Genomic DNA, 17237 nt, shown 5'->3' on the forward strand with positions numbered 1-17237 from the left:
ATGGACTTGGGTTCTGAAGAACCCAGCACTGAGCTCAAGTCCTAGCTCTGTTCGGGAATTGTTCCTGCTTGGGGCAAGTCACCTAACTTCTCAGCATCTCTGGTTTCTTATCTGTAGAATGGGAGTAACTACAGTACCTAAGTCGTGGGGTTGTTGTACAGATTCAATAAGATAATGTACATGAATGTACTTGGCACAGATACTCAAAAATCTTGGCTCTTATTGTGAATGTCTTTATAAAGGATGGAAGGAGGGAAGGAAATGTGATTCCAGTGCCTACTTGGCACCAGTCCAATACTAGTGATTTTCTAAGTTTCCTGGGTAATCTTCACAGCAGCTGTAGGAAGAAATATTATTCCCATTTTAAAGATGAGGAAACTGGCTGCCGAGGTTCTATCGCACCGGCAGTAAGGAGCCTGCCTCAATGGACTCCAAAGTTCATCCTCTTTCCATGACTTCACGTGGTCTCTGGTTATCTATTTGACATTGAGCTTTGATAAGTTATATCTCTTGCATCTATTTTCCAACGTACAGTTTCCCCTTTTGTGTTTAATTATGATTTGTCATGCAAATGCTGTTCTATACGTCACGGTCCATGAGGCCTGTCTCTGATGGAATACTTCATTTCTCACCAGAACTAAAAACATCATTCTGCTTCCTTTAAAAAGTTAGAGTGGGTTTACAGTTCACTCCGTGCTCTGTAGGAACTAGTGTGGGTGAGAAGCAGGGCCATAGGCTACCCCATGGGAGGGCAAGCCCTGTACCCCACTTCTGACTCCTCTCTCATTACTCCCAGTCTCCAGATGCCCTGGACTGTCTCATCTACCTCATGCCTGTGTATGAACCAGGTCCTGGGCTTGGAAAACTCTCCCCACTTTGTCTACCAGGATCTCTGCAATGCTGTGGGCCCAGGCCTTCCTCCTGGAAAGTCCTCATCTTCCACCCCAACCGAGAGAAATGAGATGGGCTTCCCAAGGGCTTCTCTTGGGCTTCCCTGCCTTCTCCCTCCCTCCCTCCCTCCATTCATTCATTCATTCAATCATCTCTTGAATATCCATTTATGTGCTGGTGTATCACAGGATGATGTGTCTGCTTGAGGTTTCTGAAGGCAGAGACCACTCCTAATGCTCCGTGTCTTTCACAGGAACTGGCACACATTTGATGGATGAAGGATGAACGGACAAACAAAGAAATCGTTTGGAAAACCTTACTAAATAGTAATTCCTTCTCTTGCTGTGCAGCCTTAAATTAAGCTTTTACAATGGAACATCTAGTCTGGCCTGCCAATTGGTTTTTCTGTTTTATACTTAATTCTGTATGATCTGGAGAACTGCCACTTTGTTTTAAAATTTGGTAGCACCGGTCTTGACCCTAACACATTTTTTTTAAAAGTTCACATATTTCATCATTTATCCAAAAAAAAAAAAAGAGAGAGAGAGACTATAATTGGAATTAAGTTTGTGCTTGGGCTTTTCCCACCATGAATATAATCTAGTTCCTCATGTATTTATTTCTTACTTTACTTCTCCTATTAGGTCTTTATAATTTTCTTTGACTAACTCTCTTATGCCCCAAGTTGAATTCGTACCCTGTATTTAATGGATTTTATTGCTATTGTAAAAGGATTTCCATCCATCAAATCACAGGTGCTCTCTGTTGCAAAAGGGCTTAGTGCTTTCTGAGAACAGTGGTTCTCAAACTTTAGAATCATCTCAAGGGGTCGCTAAACATTGCTGGGCCCTACCGCTCAGAGTTTCTGATTCAGCAGATCTGGGGTGGGGCCCAAAGATCTGCATTTCTGTGATTCTGATATTGCTGGTCTTTGGATCATACCTCGATTCTCAAACTTAATTGAATATAGAATCATATGGGTGGGGGTAGGGTGATAAAATTCTGCATCTGTACATCTGGGAATTGATCTTCTATATCTTTAAAGTTTCCCAGGTGATCATGATGCCCCTTCAGGTCTGGGCACTGCTCAGGGGCAGGCCCTCCTAGCTCTCTTACTTATGCGCAAGATATCATATGTAAAAGTGTCAGCTCGTGATTGCAGCTGATGAAATCTTTTGGAGTCTAGAGCCTAGCATTCTGACGTTCTCCCTTCTGTGTCTTCTTCCAAGTTGTTGATAAAAATGATGACAAGGTACGACAATGAGATACCACTTCACCCTCATTAGGTGGGCTGCTATCAAAAACCCAGCAAAATAGCAAGTGTAGGCAAAGATGTAGTGAAATTAGAACCCTGTGCCCTGCTGGTGGGATTGTAAAATGGTGCAGTGCCATCATGGGAATAGTGGAAACCTCAAAAATAGAAATACCATATGACCCAGCAACCCTACCTCTGGGCATATACCCCCAAAGAACTGCAAACAGGGTCTTTTAGACATGTTCATAGCAGTGGTATTCACAATAGCCAAGAAGCGGAAGCAACCTAAATGTCCATCAGATTTGGGGGAGGTACTGAGGACTTTTCAAGCCTCAGACACAAATTATAGAAATTGTAATGCTTTTAGTCAATTAATAATAGCAATTTGTTTTTGTTGTATGTGTTTTAAGATTTTATTTATTTATTTATTTAGAGAGCAGGGGGAGGGGCAGAGGGAGAAGGAGAGAGAGAATCTCAAGCAGACTCTGCACTGAGTGTGGAGCCCGACACGGGGCTCCATCTCATGACCCTGAGATCATGACCTGAGCTGAAACCAAGAGTCGGATGCTTAATTTACTGAGCCACCCAGGTGCCCCAACAATAGCAATTTGTATTGGCATGAACACACATCTATCAATTATCTTCTAATTATCTAACAATTATCACCATACACTCACAAGAAAGGAAAAGAGATTCTTATCTTCTTCCTTTTAAAGATATAGAAACTGAGGCACGGAGTGACTGAGTAACTAAGTCATTCAATTAATAAGAGCTGGGAAGACATCTCACCTGTATATAAGAACCCAAGAAATTTTTCTTTTATAATTTGTTGTCAGGGGAGAATAGTTTTTGTTTGCTTTGCTTTTCCCCTGGAGGAACTGGAATGTTTTCTCCTTCCTGATTTTAAAGTAAACTAACTTACTGTGTTTCTCTCTTTGCCCACAAATTTGCTGCCCAGTCACTGTTGCTCTGTTATTCTTCATAATCAGCCTGCTTGCTTTTCCCTCTTCTATTTGGTACTGATTTTCTAGTTCTGTTGTCTTAACCTTCATGTCTATGGTAACTTTGTTGGACCCTCCCTCAAATCCTTTTCTGAAAAAGGCAGTCTGTGGGAGTGCCTGGGTGGCTCAGTCAGTTGAGCGTCTGACTTGATTTTTTTTTTAAAGATTTTATTTTTTTATTTGACAGAAAGTGAGAGAGCACAAGCAGGGGGAGTGGGAGAGGGAGAAACAGCCTCCCCACTGAGCAGGGAGCCCGACGTGAGGCTCGATCCCAGGACCCTCGGACCATGACCTGAGCCAAAGGCAGATGCTTAACCATCTGAGCCACCCAGGCACCCCTGACTCTTGATTTTGGCTGGCTCCGCCAGGGAGTCTGCTTCTCTCCCTCTCTCCCCCTCTTCCTCTGCCCCTCTCCCCACTCATGGATGCTCTCGCTCTCTCTCTCTCACTCTAAAATAAATAAATAAATCTTAAAAAAAAAAAAAAGAGGCAGTCTATGAATAAATGAGTGAGGAAGTGGCTAATTAGCCAGGACACCTGATTCTCTAATAGAGTGCTTTGTCTTCAAAATTTATAATTTACTCCAAGTTTTAAGGTAAAACATAGCATTTTGGGGAAGAGAGAAACTGAATTCAGCTGGGGGTGGTTACAGGACTCTGAAGGAATATCAGAGGAGCAGGGAAAGGGACTTTCACATGTTTGGTGCTTTACACACTTTCTCTGGTTAATCCTCACAACTCATGAGGCAGGTGTTTATACGCCCTTTTTTACAGATGAGGGAAGTGGGGCTCAGAGAAGTTTAATAACTCACTCAGGGTTACAAAGCCAGCCCGAGGTGGAGCCTGGAACAGAACCTAAGAGAAAGTCCAAAGCCAAAGCCAAAGCCTTTTCAGATTCCAGATCAAAATCATCTGAAAGGTTTCCCAAGTGGTTACAAGATGCCAACCTGTGATCCGCATATGTGGTGCAGGGAAGGGAACTGAGGTCAAATGTGTAAAAAAAAAAAAAAAGCTATAGACCCGGCCCCCACCCCAGGAAAGCATGATTCTGCCATTTGGAGCCTCCTGATGGTTCCATGTGAATGGACACGGGCAGGAGCTTCCTGTACCTGCTCCTTTCTCCCAGACTGTGGGGCCTCCCCACAGCATAGCGGTCCTACCTTTCTCGCAGTAGGGCTCCCCATCTTCCATGTGGAAGAGGCTGTTCCCAAAGGGCTTTTTGCAAGCTGCGCAGACGAAGCAGGTGGTGTGCCATGTCTGTCTCAGGGCATGCATCACTTCCTGGGGGGAAAGAGCCTCCACTCAGGCCAAGAGGTTCAGGGGAGAGAGGAAGCCGGGCCCCCTCTTCCTCACCAGGCCCTGGCTACTGCCGGAGCATCCCCACAGGGAACAGGGCAGGAGAGCCCAGGAGGTGGGCCTTGGACGTGCTGAGGAAAGGCCCGGAGATGGCAGAGGAGTTCACACTCATGTAGCCCCTGCTGGGTGCCAGGTTCTGTGTCAAAATCATCGGAGAGGTGGTGACATTAGCTGTGATTCTGAACCCTCCCATCAAAGCTGGGGCGGGGGGTCTTGCTTATTACCGCTGCTTTACCAAAGGAGCATGGAGGGGTCAAGGCCACATGTGGGTGCGTGGCGAGGTCAGTCTATAAAGTGATAACTTGCTTTGCAGCAGCTCCACCAACACGTCGAGCTGTGTGGCCCAGGCAAGTCATCATCTCTCCCTCCATGTTCATTCGCTCCCTAGCTCATCGGTGGCAAACCAACTCCCTTGTAGGATAGAAAGTTGTTCTCTCTCCGTTAGCAGCCACTTCTTGGCTTCCTAACGGGCCCCCACAACCTTGGGGAGGGAGAGAGATTGGGGAAAAGCCAAGAGTCAGAGGAGAGGGATGCTGCCCACTTACCCCCATGATTTTGGTGTTGCACTTGGCACAGATTGGGGCAAAGAACTGCTCGTAACAGCGCTCGCAGTACACGTTGTTCTGCTCCTCCACAAAGCACATGTCGGCCAGGGAGGTCTTGCAGTAGGCACAGTTGAACTCTTCCGGGTGCCAGGAACGGCCCATGGCTACCAGAAAGGGGCCCCTGGGGAAGCAGAGAAAGGCAGTCCCAAAAGCTCGAGACCAGATGTTTCAGGACACCCAAAACTATTCATACTTTGACCCAATAACCCTGACTTTTGTAACTGTTCTAATGAACTGATGTGAAATTCAGATAAAGCTCTATGCAAAAAGATATTCATTGTTGCAGCAACAACAGGGAAGCAACTCAAATACCTCCAAGTAGGGGACGGGGGAAGTGTATTCATAACAAGAAGAGCCAAGACGACCATGCCAATGGCTGGCCTTTATTGAGTGCTTACTCTGCCCGGCACTGTTTAAGAAGAAATGTGCGTGGATTAACTTGGTTAGCGCTTACAACAATCCTAAGAAGTAGGATTATGGTACCTGCTTTCAGATAAGGAAACTGAGGCACAGAGAGGTGAAATAAGTTGTTCAAGGCCACAGGGCTAGCACAGCCTGGGTAGCCCAGATCCAGATTAGCAGTCAGAGCAGTGGGACTATGAGGAAATGTGGTGCATTTTCATTTTTACTTTTTGGAACTCTCTAATTATTCTCTAATGAGCATGTGTTACTTTAAGTAAAAGTGTATTTATCACATATATATGCCCTCCTCCCTAACACACACATCCTATAAACATACTATGTCCAAACAAGTGTCACCTACATCTGTGAAATGACTTGTTTTCCTTTTAGGGTGGCAGATGCCCACCAAAGCCCCGAGCAACACTGGCCTGTCTGTGGAAAGACCCAGAAAGAACCCTAAAGGAAAGCTGGGTCAAAACTGGCACTGTCAGCCAGCTTGCACCATGCCCAGTAAACCTGACAACAAGACCTATGATTCCCAGAACCCGGCCTTAGCCCGAGGGGGAGGTCCTGGCACCAGGCACCGTGCTGGGAGCTTCACCCACTTACTTCATGGAATTCGCCCGACTCCCGGGGAAGTGGGTGTCACACAGGTATGGAAGCCAAAGCTCAAAGAGGGTCAGACTAGGTGGCAAGCCAGAGGAGCCTGAGGCTGCCCAGCAGGGAGCCTTCTCCCTACTCCTGCCCTCCCTCTCACCTCCCCCGCCCTACCACAGGGTTCAGACAGTGCACAAGCACCCCACACCCCTGCGCTCCCAGCGCCCCAACTCAGGGGCACAGCTGGATCGTACCTGATGATGTTGCTGCAGTGGCCACAGAGCGGAGTCCTGCTGCTGGCTGGGACGCGCTCAGCCCGCTGAACGATGCCCCTGGCCAGGGGAGACCCCTGGGGCCCCGTCGGGGTGTAGGCAGGGGTCCCTCGAGGCAGGGTCTGCTTGCTGATGGAGGTGGTACTCTTGCCAGGGGCAAACTTCTGAGAGAAGCTGTCATCTGTCACCCATGGGGGGCGGCTGGCAGACTCCACAGGGCCCCCACTGTAGGCGGCTGAGGGTGCAGGGTTATAGCTTGGGGCTGGCGAGGGGGTATAGGCTGGTGCCAGGGAAGGGGAGTAGGTGGGGGCAGGAGAGGGGGTGTAGGCAGGGGCAGGTGAGGGGGTGTAGGGAGCTGGACTATAATTGGCCCCCGGGGATGGGCTGTAGGTAGATGCAGGCACTGCAAGCCAAAAATAGCCAAAGAAAAATGTATCAGGAATTCATTTACCCCAACTTCCCCCACCCCCAGCCAGAAAACTCTAAAAGGTGACTTTGATATTAGAGCGGTACAATTCCAATTTTTATGGAGGACACGTTCCTGAACTTCTTGATGCCCCAGATTTGAATTTGCAGCAGGGAGCCAAGGGAGATAAAGAGCAATCAGAGCAGAGCCCTTGGAAGCTTGAACAGGGCTGGGAAAGGGACATAGCTATAAATATCTGCAGCTGTGTGGGGTGGGGCTCGGCCAGGCCTTGGCTTCCAGAAGCCTGCAGAAGACAGGGAATGGGGGCGGGCATGCCAGGCAAGCCTCATATCTGGGTCCCCTGGGCCGGGAAGGGGGTGGGAGCGGGTCAACTTGGCCTTGACTGGAAGATGCTTTCAGTTGCACTCTGACCAGAGATTTGACATCTGAAATGCCTCAATCACATGTGTTTGCTGAACCTGGACCTAGTCCAGCCTTTGGGACAAAGTGGATGATAGGGCAGTTGGGTTTTCGGGTTCAGGTTTCATGTTTAGCTACAATCATTTTCTCAAAAAACACTTCAGCTTGATTTATATTGGGGGAAATTTCACCTTGGTTTGATTGGGGCGGGGGTCTTGAGAGAGCCATTCAGAGGGAGCCTGGGCAGAGATGTTGGGGTGACACAGCCCAGGTCTAGCTGCTCCCTCAGTCTTTGGTTGCCTCTAGGAGACCCATGCTCCCCTACACCACTCTGGGGGAAACAGAGTATGTCTGAGTGCGTGTGAAATTACCATGAAAGAGTGCAGGAGAATGCACTACCTCACTTCTGGAACCTCCACCTCCAAGTCTCCCAGAGCTAAAAAACCTTTTTGGGGTGACAACACAAAGGAGCACAGCAGCTGCTCACCCAAAGCCCTCTGAGGCCTGCGCCCTCAAAACCTAGGTTTCTAAGTTCTGCTGCCTCCCACTGTGGAGCCTGCACACATTCCAGCCAGGGAGGTTCCAGAAGCCTCACCTCAACTCACAGTCTGTGCCTCTGGAAAGAGGCCTCATTCCTCCCATCCTGGGAAGCATGCTGGGGCAACCTCCCTCCATTCCTGAGCCTGCCTAGGTGGATGGACTATGCTGACGGGTCCTGAGAGAGCCCCCCTCAGTTTCCAGCCTGGAAAGGAAGGTCTTGCTCAGGGCTAAAGTTCCCCACCTGGCCTCTGATCTCTCCCACCTGGTTCTCCTGGACCACCTTGGGTGGCCTGTGGCCTGCCGTTCCAATCGTATTGTTCTACTCCCAGATGACTGGCCCTTCAGAGCTGGGTAACACAGGAATCCCAGTACTGTGGGTGGGTAGGGACCAGGCCTGTGTTATCAAAAGTTGAAGGGGTAAAACCCGCCATGGCCCTGTCTTGGAGCCATGTTGGGAGTGATGCTGGCTTCTAAAAGTAAAACTCTCTCCATAAGGAATCAATCTTCTTCCCACTTACTAAGGGAGTAGGCTTGGCACATAACAAGTCATCTGGTTTAGTCCCCTTTACAGTTGAGGTCACTGAGGCTCAGACAGAGCCAGTAAGTGGCAGAGTGAGTCTCCAAAACTATTCTATTACCCCAAGGTGCCTCTGTAAAGAATATAAGTCTAATTTCCAGAAAATCTTGGCACACCATGTCATTGAGGAATAACTATCAACTTGGAGGAGGTCCCATGCTCTGGCATGTAGCACAGCCATCAGGAGCCCTGGGTTCAGGTCCCAGCGCTACTACATCCTGGCTGTGTGTCCCTGGGCAAGTTCCTTAACGTCTCTGGGCCTGAATGTCCTTTTTAAAGATGGCATTAATAATTCTTAGTGCCTCACAGGTTGGTTATGAGGTTTCAAGGAGACAAGAAATATAAAGTGCTTATCCTAGGGCCTGGCACAGTGTATGCATCATTTCACGTTAGTGAGCATGGTGACTTCTGGGTCTCAGGGTCTGGGTGAACTGTCAGCTCATCTTACTGCCTGATGGTCACCTGAGAGAACCCGTCCAGGGAGACTGTGGGATGTTGGGGGTGGGGAGGGGAGATGTGACACCCTGAAATCAGATAACCTGGGACTAAGTCTATCACCAGTGGTAGAAAGTATGATGCCCCTGCCTGCCTCAAAGAGAGTGGTGGGGACCTACTGGGGTGACATGATGCATGCACTGTGCAAATTTGTGAAGCCCAGATTCCAAGTGTTGCCACCCTTCCTAACAACCTTGCGTAGCAGCCAAGTGCCCAGAGCAGGGGGTCTCAAAGTGCTGGGGCAGGGGTAATGAGGGGAACGCCACCAGGGAGAGGGTGTGGGGAGAGGTGATCTAGCAGAACTTCAGAGCAGCTTCATCCCTCTCTATTATATATAATGGGGTTCTAAGCAAGATTTTGTCCCCCACCCTTTTTTTTTTGTAAAGTGGGGGCTCTCTGCTGAAAGGGATTACGAACAAAGCCCCAATCCTGTGCCAGTGCGCAGCCCTAGGTGGCCAGTGAGCCCTTGAAATGTGGCTAATCGAAATTGAGAAGTGCTATCAGTGTAAAATACACACTAGGTTCCAGGGCTTAGCACAAGAAAATAATATAAATATCTCACTAATTATTTTATATTGACTATATATTGAAACGATGCTTTGAATATACTGAGTCAAATAAAATATGGTAACATTAATCTCACCTGCTTCCTTTTCCTTAAAAAATGTGGTTAACTAGAACATTTATTTTTACTGGACAGTGCTGCCCTCATCAGCTCAGTGGCTACCTAGGACTGGCCGGCTGTGTTATCCACAGGCAAGGCCCTTTACGTGTATTATTGCATGTAATACTCACTGCAATCCAGTGAGGCAGAGAATATTTTCTAGTCCACTTTACAGTTGGAGAACTGAAGCTTGGTGAGCCTAAGTGACTACTGGAAAGTTGGGGAGCTCGGGCAGTGGGACTCAACTCCAGATCCCCTGCTTAACCACTCCCTACGCAGCAAAACAGGCTTTAGCATGCCCCTTCCAACTCGGGCCCTTGCCCGCTTTTCCTGCTTCCCTCCAGCAACACAAACCCGATTCCCTCTGCCTGGCAGACGTTCTCTTCCCTCCTCCGGAAGGCCTTCCAGACTCCCTGATCCAGCCCCCCCTTCTAAGCCCCCGCGAAAGTCTCGGCAGGTCAGCGGCATGCCGGAATCCGGAGTCCGGTGGGCTGCCCTAGGGGCCTTCGGTTCCCTGAGGCGCAGACCGGCAGCTCCCTCCTCCGCATCGCTTGCCCCCACTCTAGTGGGGTGAGGGTGGGAGCGCGAGGAGCGGCTGCTTCCCAGTCCCCTTGCCTCTGCGCCCTTCCTCCCGGCTCTGGCCGCGCCACCCCAGACGTGCCAGAAGGGAGACTTGATATCCCATCTCCGAGCCCGGGGCTGTTGCTATTTCTGCTTGACGGAATTAAGCCCGTCTAAATTAGAAGGTGATATTTCATCTCTAATTGGCAAGTTCAAAAGGCCCCTATCGCACTCGGCGGCCTCGGGAATGTGTAATTAAACAAGGTGATTTCTGACTCATCCCAGGTCGGGCCTGGCTCCCCACGAGCGCCGGCCCCCGCCCGGCCCGCGGGCCGACGTGGCCTCCCCCCGGCCCGCGCGGGGCCCCTCCGCCCACGGTGAGGCCGACCCGGCCGCCTCCCGGGCCCCAGGTGTTCCGGGGAGCGGCCGCCCAGCCCGGGCGCCAGCGCTGAGAGCCGGGCTGCGAACGCCACCCTCGGCGCAGAAGAGTCCCGCGGGGAGCTGCGGCCCGGCCTGGGTCGGCGGAGGACGGGAGCGACTCGGGCCCGCGTTCCCCGCTTCTCCCCGGGCCGCCCGCCAGCCGCCCGGCCTCCCCGGGGAGGGGCGGAGGCCGGTCGCCTCCTTCCCTGCGGGCAGGCATGAGTTAACGTCTGCACCGCCTGGGAACGCCGCGGAGGGAGCCCCGCCGCCCCGGGGCTCCGGCACGTCTCGCCCGCCTGGGCCCCAGCCCGGCAAGGAGGTGAGGGGGCGCCGGGCGGGCCGGGCGGGCCGGGCGGGCCGGGCGGGCGCGCGCGCGCCCTCGGAACCGTGCCGCCCCCTGGCGGGCCTGCGGAGGAGAGCCGGCGCCCGGGGTCCGCCCCGGAAGGTGCCCAGGAGGACCCGCCTGGGAAGGGAGCCCGGGCCGGGCCGGAAATGCGCTCTGGGCGCGGAGAGCGCGCCTCGCCTCAGCCGGCCTCCTTCCCGCCCTCCCCGCAGTGGTCCCCGTGTCCGCAGGGCAGCCGCGTCCTCCAGCTCCCTCGGAGATGTTGCACCACTGCAGCCAGCTCCGAACTGCTCCCTAATCCCGTGACTCTAACCTCAGAACCTTGTGTCCCTGCCCCTGGAAGGACAGGGAAGGGCGCCTCCTGTGTGCCAAGTACTCGGCTGGGTGCTTCCTTTCGTCCCCAGAACGCGAGGTCTACATAGCTTCGTGCCCGTTTTTCAGAGCAGGGAATTCAGGCCGCCGGGACGAAGTGCTTTGCCTTGGGGGAGGCGGAGCAGAGCCCCGCACAGGAGCCGGTCTGATGCTGAAGCCGCTTCTACCGCCCGCACTCAACACCGCGGGCAGAGCTCTCCACGAGGAGGGCTCATGATGGCTCCTCGGCCCTGCGCGTCAAGTCAGGCTCCCCAGAGCAAGGCCCTTCCGGCGCAGTCCCTGTCTGACCTCCCTGCCCTCCGGCTTCCTTGAGGATCCTCTCTGGGGTCTCTCCTTTTCCCTAACAGGATATGCTCCTGGGGCGCCTGGGTGGCTCAGTTGTTAGGCGTCTGCTCAGGTCATGATCCCAGGGTCCTGGGATCGAGCCCCGCATCGAGCTCCCTGCTCGGCAGGGGAGTCTGCTTCTCCCTCTCCCACTTCCCCTGCTTGTGTTCCCTCTCTTGCTGTGTCCCTCCTCAAATAAATAAATAAAATCTTTAAAACCAAAAAACAAAAACAGGATATGCTCCTGAGTCTGGACTCGACCTCATGACTTCTTGACCAACTCTTCCTTTCTGGCGTGATATCGAGAAGCCCCCTCCCTGTCCCCTTAGAGTTAGCTACCCCATTCTTTCCTGAACAAGTCCTTAACTTCCTCACCTCATCACTGTTACCATGTGTGAAAATGGTGTGTGTAACCATTTGGGAGGGGGGCGGAGAACAGTTTGGATATTACTGCAAGTGGAAAATGTCATTATTGCTAGAATTTCTATAGTCAAGATGGCTGTGAAGAGAAATATGCTTTAAATGAAAAGTGTATGCCCACCTAAAATCCTATCTCAGCCACCCATGGAACTTGCATGGGCCCCCTCTGGGAACCCTTGCGACCCATGACCCCTGTGTGTTCAGCCACCAGAGTGCACAGTTCACAGCCTCTCCCCATGCCATTCTTTACCCCCAACTTGAGTTCCTTACCAGCATTCAGTCATTCATTTATTCCTTCATCCACTACCTTTGCTGAGCGCCTCCTCGGTGCCAGGCCTGAGTCAGGGGCTGGGGAGCCAGTGAAGAAAATCTGCCACAGCCCTGCCCTCCTGGAGTTCAGGGTCAGAATCCAGTGGGAAGGAGGGGATGGTGGTATCAGCCCTGGACGGCTATAGATGCCCAGAGCCCTCCTGTGGACATATCTGCTAGACCAGGGCACACAGGACCTTCCCCCAGCCTGGGAAAATACTGGCTAAAGAGCCCTCAGCTTCACTGTGCAGGGGGCAGGCAAGGGAGGGCGAGGTAACTGAGAATTGCCCTCAGGCTCTGAGGCGCAGGCCAGACTTTGCGAGGAAAGAGGGGACATGGGGCTGAGTCCTCATCCCTGTGGAGGGGCCGGGGGCAGTGTTGAGAATGGGGACCAGAGCAATGGAACAGACAACCAAGTGAGCTCAGCCACCGGCTGACCCTGTGCTGGCCATTCTGTTGCTGGTCACGTGTGCTCTCTGGGCCTCCATTATCCTGCCTCAGCTGAGGAAACCAAAGACCAGACAGGATGAGCAGGTTGCCCAGGGTCACGGCATGATGCAGGAGGTCTGTCCAAAGCCTATGGTGTTTTCATTACACCTGCCTGTCTTCCAGCTTGAGGCAGACCCAGACTCCTGGAGAAACAAGCTCCTCCCCTAAACCCTTTCTTCCTTCACCTTGAGCCTGGAAATCCTCGGCCAGGAACGGGATCTTCCTAAGAGCTGGGTGGCTCCATTCCTGCCTGGCACCGCTCACCTGTCTCCCCAGGGCCAGAGGCAGGCTCCATAGGATTCTGGCCCACATTTGGAGGAAGGAGGGCTGAGCCTCGTTAGCAGGGCTTCACTGGCCACCAACCCTTTGGGGATGTGGCCTAGAAGCCATGTCCACCCTCCCCTCCGTTCTGCCTCTCACCTGGCTGGTAGACAGAAGGCCGGATGCTGGCGGTGGTGACCACCCGGGGCTTGGGCGCAGGGGCAGCTGAGGCCTCACTGTATGTATGAGTGGCAGGTGCTGGAGAGGTCGCCTTGGCGGGACTGTAGGCAGAGGCCTGGGGCCTGGAACCAAGGGGGGAGGAGTTAGCAGCCAGAAGCACAGCCCCACCCAGGCCCTGGGGCCTGCAGTCCTGGCAGGCGGGCTCCCCCGTCTTCAGGAGCCTCTGCAAGGAGAAAACCTGACAGAGATAGTCCTAGGGGGTTGCCAGAGGCTGTGAAGGAAAGACCATGGTGGTCTTTGAGGGGAAGAAGCTGCTTCTGGGGGCTGAGTCTTTGTGAGCCTGGTTAGAGCAATACAGCCCATTGCTGGTGCCACCACCTTAGGAGAGAGGGAGGAAAATCACCAGCCAGCCAGAAAGACACACAGAAAACCCTTCAGTCCCCAGGGAGAGATTGCCAGGGTGGGGCTGGGGCTGGAGGGGGCAGTAGCGAGAGAGAGGAGACAGATGGAGGTGGTCGGAGCTCCCCTTCTCCCTAAACCTTCTGACCTTCTGGGGCACAGCCTCAGGCCACTGCCCTCCTCCCCATTCCCCTTCCTACGTGGCTGGAGGGAGCTGCCAAGTCTCAGGTTTCTGGGTGCTCCAGGGAGGGCTCATTGGAAGCCAGGAGACCCCCCCCCCCCACACACACACACACAGAGGCTTCTCTGCATAGGATTCCTGTTGCCCTCTTCCCGCTGAGTTAGCTGCCAAGAGGCCTAGAGCAGCCTTTTCCCACTTGTGACCCAGGAACCATGGGACCTCAGTGATGGGGGGAAAGTACCACAGTTCGTTGCCCTCAGGAAATGCCGTTCTTGGCCTCTCCCCTTGGAGAGCTAAAGGCTCTAAGTACTGGAGTTAAGCAGCACGTTCAACTTCGTCTCATTCAGTGTTTCCCAGTTTCATTTGTCAGTGAACAACCCCCCCCCCCTCTTTTTTCCACTTAAAACTGAAGAACACCTTACTGAACACATCCTTGGTCTCTCCCTACATCTTTCAGATCCCCTTGGGGACCACATGTCCATACCCAGGGCAAATGGGTCATTGATGGGGATGCTAGAGAAGTGAGCCCCTGCAAACGTACTCCCCGCCCCCAGCCCATGGCTTCCTGCCTTCCTTCCAGCTGTTCCCCCAGGGCCCAGGTGCTGGGCAGAGTCCAAGGATAAGGAAGCACCTTCTTCTCCAGGGCTGTGGGAGGGGGTGGCCCTGAGCTAAGAACCCATCGCACTGCCAAGCTCCTGAGCAGACCCAGAAGCGTGTGCAGTGCTGCCCAGATGGTATGGAGGTAGAATGAACCTCAGACAGCCAGTGCCCCAGACGCAGGGGGTGTGCAGACTTACCGTGCCAAGTTACCATGTTCCTGATGGGGTGAGGCATTGTCTCCCCTCCCTGGGCCGGCCTGCCCTGCTCTGATAAACCACAGTGGAGTAGGGGCCTTAATGGAAGAGGGAGTGTCCAGGGGTGTCCAGCCTCCACTATGGTGGAAGGCTGAGGGTCAATGGGGCTTAGCCAGCTCCCAGCTGTGGAGAAAGCTTTCCCAGCATCCCAGGAGCTAAAGGTCCTGTGTCAGGGATTGGCACTGGGGGAGGAAGCAGAGGCTTAAGACACCCAGCAAGGATTCTGAGGCCATGCCAACAAAGGCTGGGGTGTCCATTTGCCTCCCCCTGGCTCCCTCTAGCTCCATCTAGCCTTGTGCAAGAAGGGGAGGTATCTAGGCCCAGAGCGTGGTTCCCTGGTCCTCTCTGCTCTGGCCTGGTGCTAGGACCCCTCCAGGCATCTCTCCAACCTCCACCCAGCCCTCATCTCCCTTTGTAAGGCAAAGGAAGGAAGGGTTTGCTCTGTTGAGGGGCTCCTGAGGGCCCCAGGACACTGAAGACACAGAGGCCTGAAGCACAGTGCTGGAGCTTACCCTTGAGCAAGGCCCCAGCGTCTGGAGCTTCTCCATCCAACTTGAGAGGCATCTCCCCACTTAACAACAGAGACATTTCTTACCCTCTTCAAAGTTTCTTTGTGCCCTTACCTGAAGAGACTCTGGTGTGCAGAGGGGAAGCAACTTGCTAAGTGACCCCAGGAAGCTGGAATAAAACAACCCCTGGAGGTCCAGACTGGGCTCACCCTTGAGGCTTGAGTTGGGCTGGGCAAAGCCTAGCCTTGGCACCACCTAGGTCCCTATGAAGCCTGGGGGCAGGGGGGCAGCACACAGGTCTGCAGGCCACTCTGCCCACCCTCCATCCTGCCTCAAGCTGTGCCAGGGACCTTTGAACCCTGACCCAGAGAGGCATGACCTTTCCAGCAAAACCCTGGGAAGGGAGCATGGGAAACTGGGAAAGCTGGCTCTGACCCCAAACACCAACTTGACAGCTCCATGCAGCCCAGAAAGAGTTGGGCCTGTCTGGCCGTTACACTGCCTGGCCATTCTAGAATGACTCATCCATCCTGCCCTGTCTACCTCCCCGCACCCCTCTGCACCCTTTGCAAACTGCAACCCCCCATTGCCCCCCTTCCCCACCCCTGCCTTTGCTGGGTATCCAGGAGGTCAGATTAAAATGCAGTAACTCATAAGACTCGAGAGCATTTTATGTGCTGGGTGATTTATGCACACTTTTTTCTGTCCCAACCCTCAAAAATAGATGTTGCATTAAACATCTTAGCAGAGGAGAAACTAAGCTTCAGAGAAGTTCAGTCACTGTCTGTGGATTATAGACAGTAAGTGGTGGAGCAGAGATTTAAGTCCCATGACATGGGCTACCTCTGGAGGTAGCATGCTCTCTATCAAGAGAGAAGAGGGGCACCTGGGTGGCTCAGTTGGTTAAGCAACTGCCTTCGGCTCAGGTCATGATCCTGGAGTCCCGGGATCGAGTCCCGCATCGGGCTCCCTGCTCAGCGAGGAGCCTGCTTCTCCCTCTGACCCTCCCCCCTCTCATGTACTCTCTCTCATTCTCGCTCTCTCAAATAAATAAATAAAATCTTTAAAAAAAAAAAAAAAAGAGAGAAGAGAGGGTAAAGGAAGAGGGCAAGTTAGTCGCTAAATATCTGCCCATATCTGACCTGCCTGACATGCCCAGGTCAACACTGTCTCTGCTCCCTCCTCCAGAGAGCCTTCCTTGACTTCCCCAGACCACAGGGACAATTTCCATTCTCCCCCTTTATCCCAGTTCCAGGTCTCTCTTTGTTATCTAACTCCGTGTGTGTGTGCGTGTGAGAGAGAGAGAGAGAGACTTTTACCTCTATCTCAGAACGTGTGCTGGGGGGCAGGGCAGCACACGTCCCTATGTCTGTCCTGAGCCGCACAGTGTGTTCCCCTGCAGTGACCCCCAGTCTCCCCTTCGCTCTCAGCACCAGGCAGTGCTAGGCTTGGCTTCCCAAGGACCCCGGGGTCCTAACCACCGTGGACGGGCCTTTCCGAGGGCTGGACACAGTTGTCAACAGGGGGACCAAGGCTGAGGCCGTTCCTGCCTCCCTTGCCTGAGGTCAGGGCCGGCGCCTGTGGGCCAGTTACCTTGGACTGTCCGCGGGGCTTGAGGCAGGGGCTGCGGCGGGCGCGCTGGCAGCATGGGCAGTGGCTGCGGTCGGGGGTGGCGAGGCTGCACGGGGAGGGGCAGCAGCAGGTGGCTGGGCAGAAGCGGGCAGCTGCGGGGTGGCGGCCTGGCTGGTGCACACTGGAGCATGCTCAATAGGGGTGCTGATGAGGTGGGACCAAGAAAGACAAGAGGTCAAGGGGGTCCCCCTGCAGAGGGATGGTGGCTGCAGCAGAGGCAGGCTGGGCAGAAGGCACCATCCATACTGCCAACAGGGTAGAATCTTCCGGAAGGTGTGTTTCCAGGCTCAGGGAAGGAGTTCCCAGGACCCCAAGAGGGAAGGGCTCAGAGCACTTGGAGGGCCACGGTCGCATCAAAAATATTCTCAAGCCTGGCAAGTTTCCACATACCCACCCCGCCCCCAATTTCTATGTACTTCCTAATTTGTCTTTCTCTGTATATATGATAAAAACACAGTGTGGTGGAAAAGTAGATTGAACTACCAGCCGAGTTTCCTCGCCCA

General features: G+C 53.2%; 1 protein-coding gene across 1 annotated transcript in view; it reads right to left on the minus strand.

Moving 5' to 3' along the window:
- LDB3 (LIM domain binding 3) overlaps nucleotides 1-17237 on the minus strand; it is a gene marked incomplete at its 5' end in the record, with an annotated part of 321917 nt that overhangs the window by 8748 nt on the left and 295932 nt on the right. The window contains 4 exons of the mRNA XM_081823087.1: nucleotides 4307-4427; nucleotides 5048-5228; nucleotides 6361-6781; nucleotides 13139-13281. Of these exons, the coding sequence (XP_081679213.1) occupies nucleotides 4307-4427; nucleotides 5048-5228; nucleotides 6361-6781; nucleotides 13139-13281 (866 nt within the window). The remainder of the gene's footprint in view (nucleotides 1-4306; nucleotides 4428-5047; nucleotides 5229-6360; nucleotides 6782-13138; nucleotides 13282-17237) is intronic.

The sequence above is a fragment of the Leptonychotes weddellii genome, chromosome 6, assembly GCF_054177405.1.
Source record: "Leptonychotes weddellii isolate Sample4059 chromosome 6, ASM5417740v2, whole genome shotgun sequence".
Classification (NCBI taxonomy): Eukaryota; Metazoa; Chordata; class Mammalia; order Carnivora; family Phocidae; genus Leptonychotes; species Leptonychotes weddellii.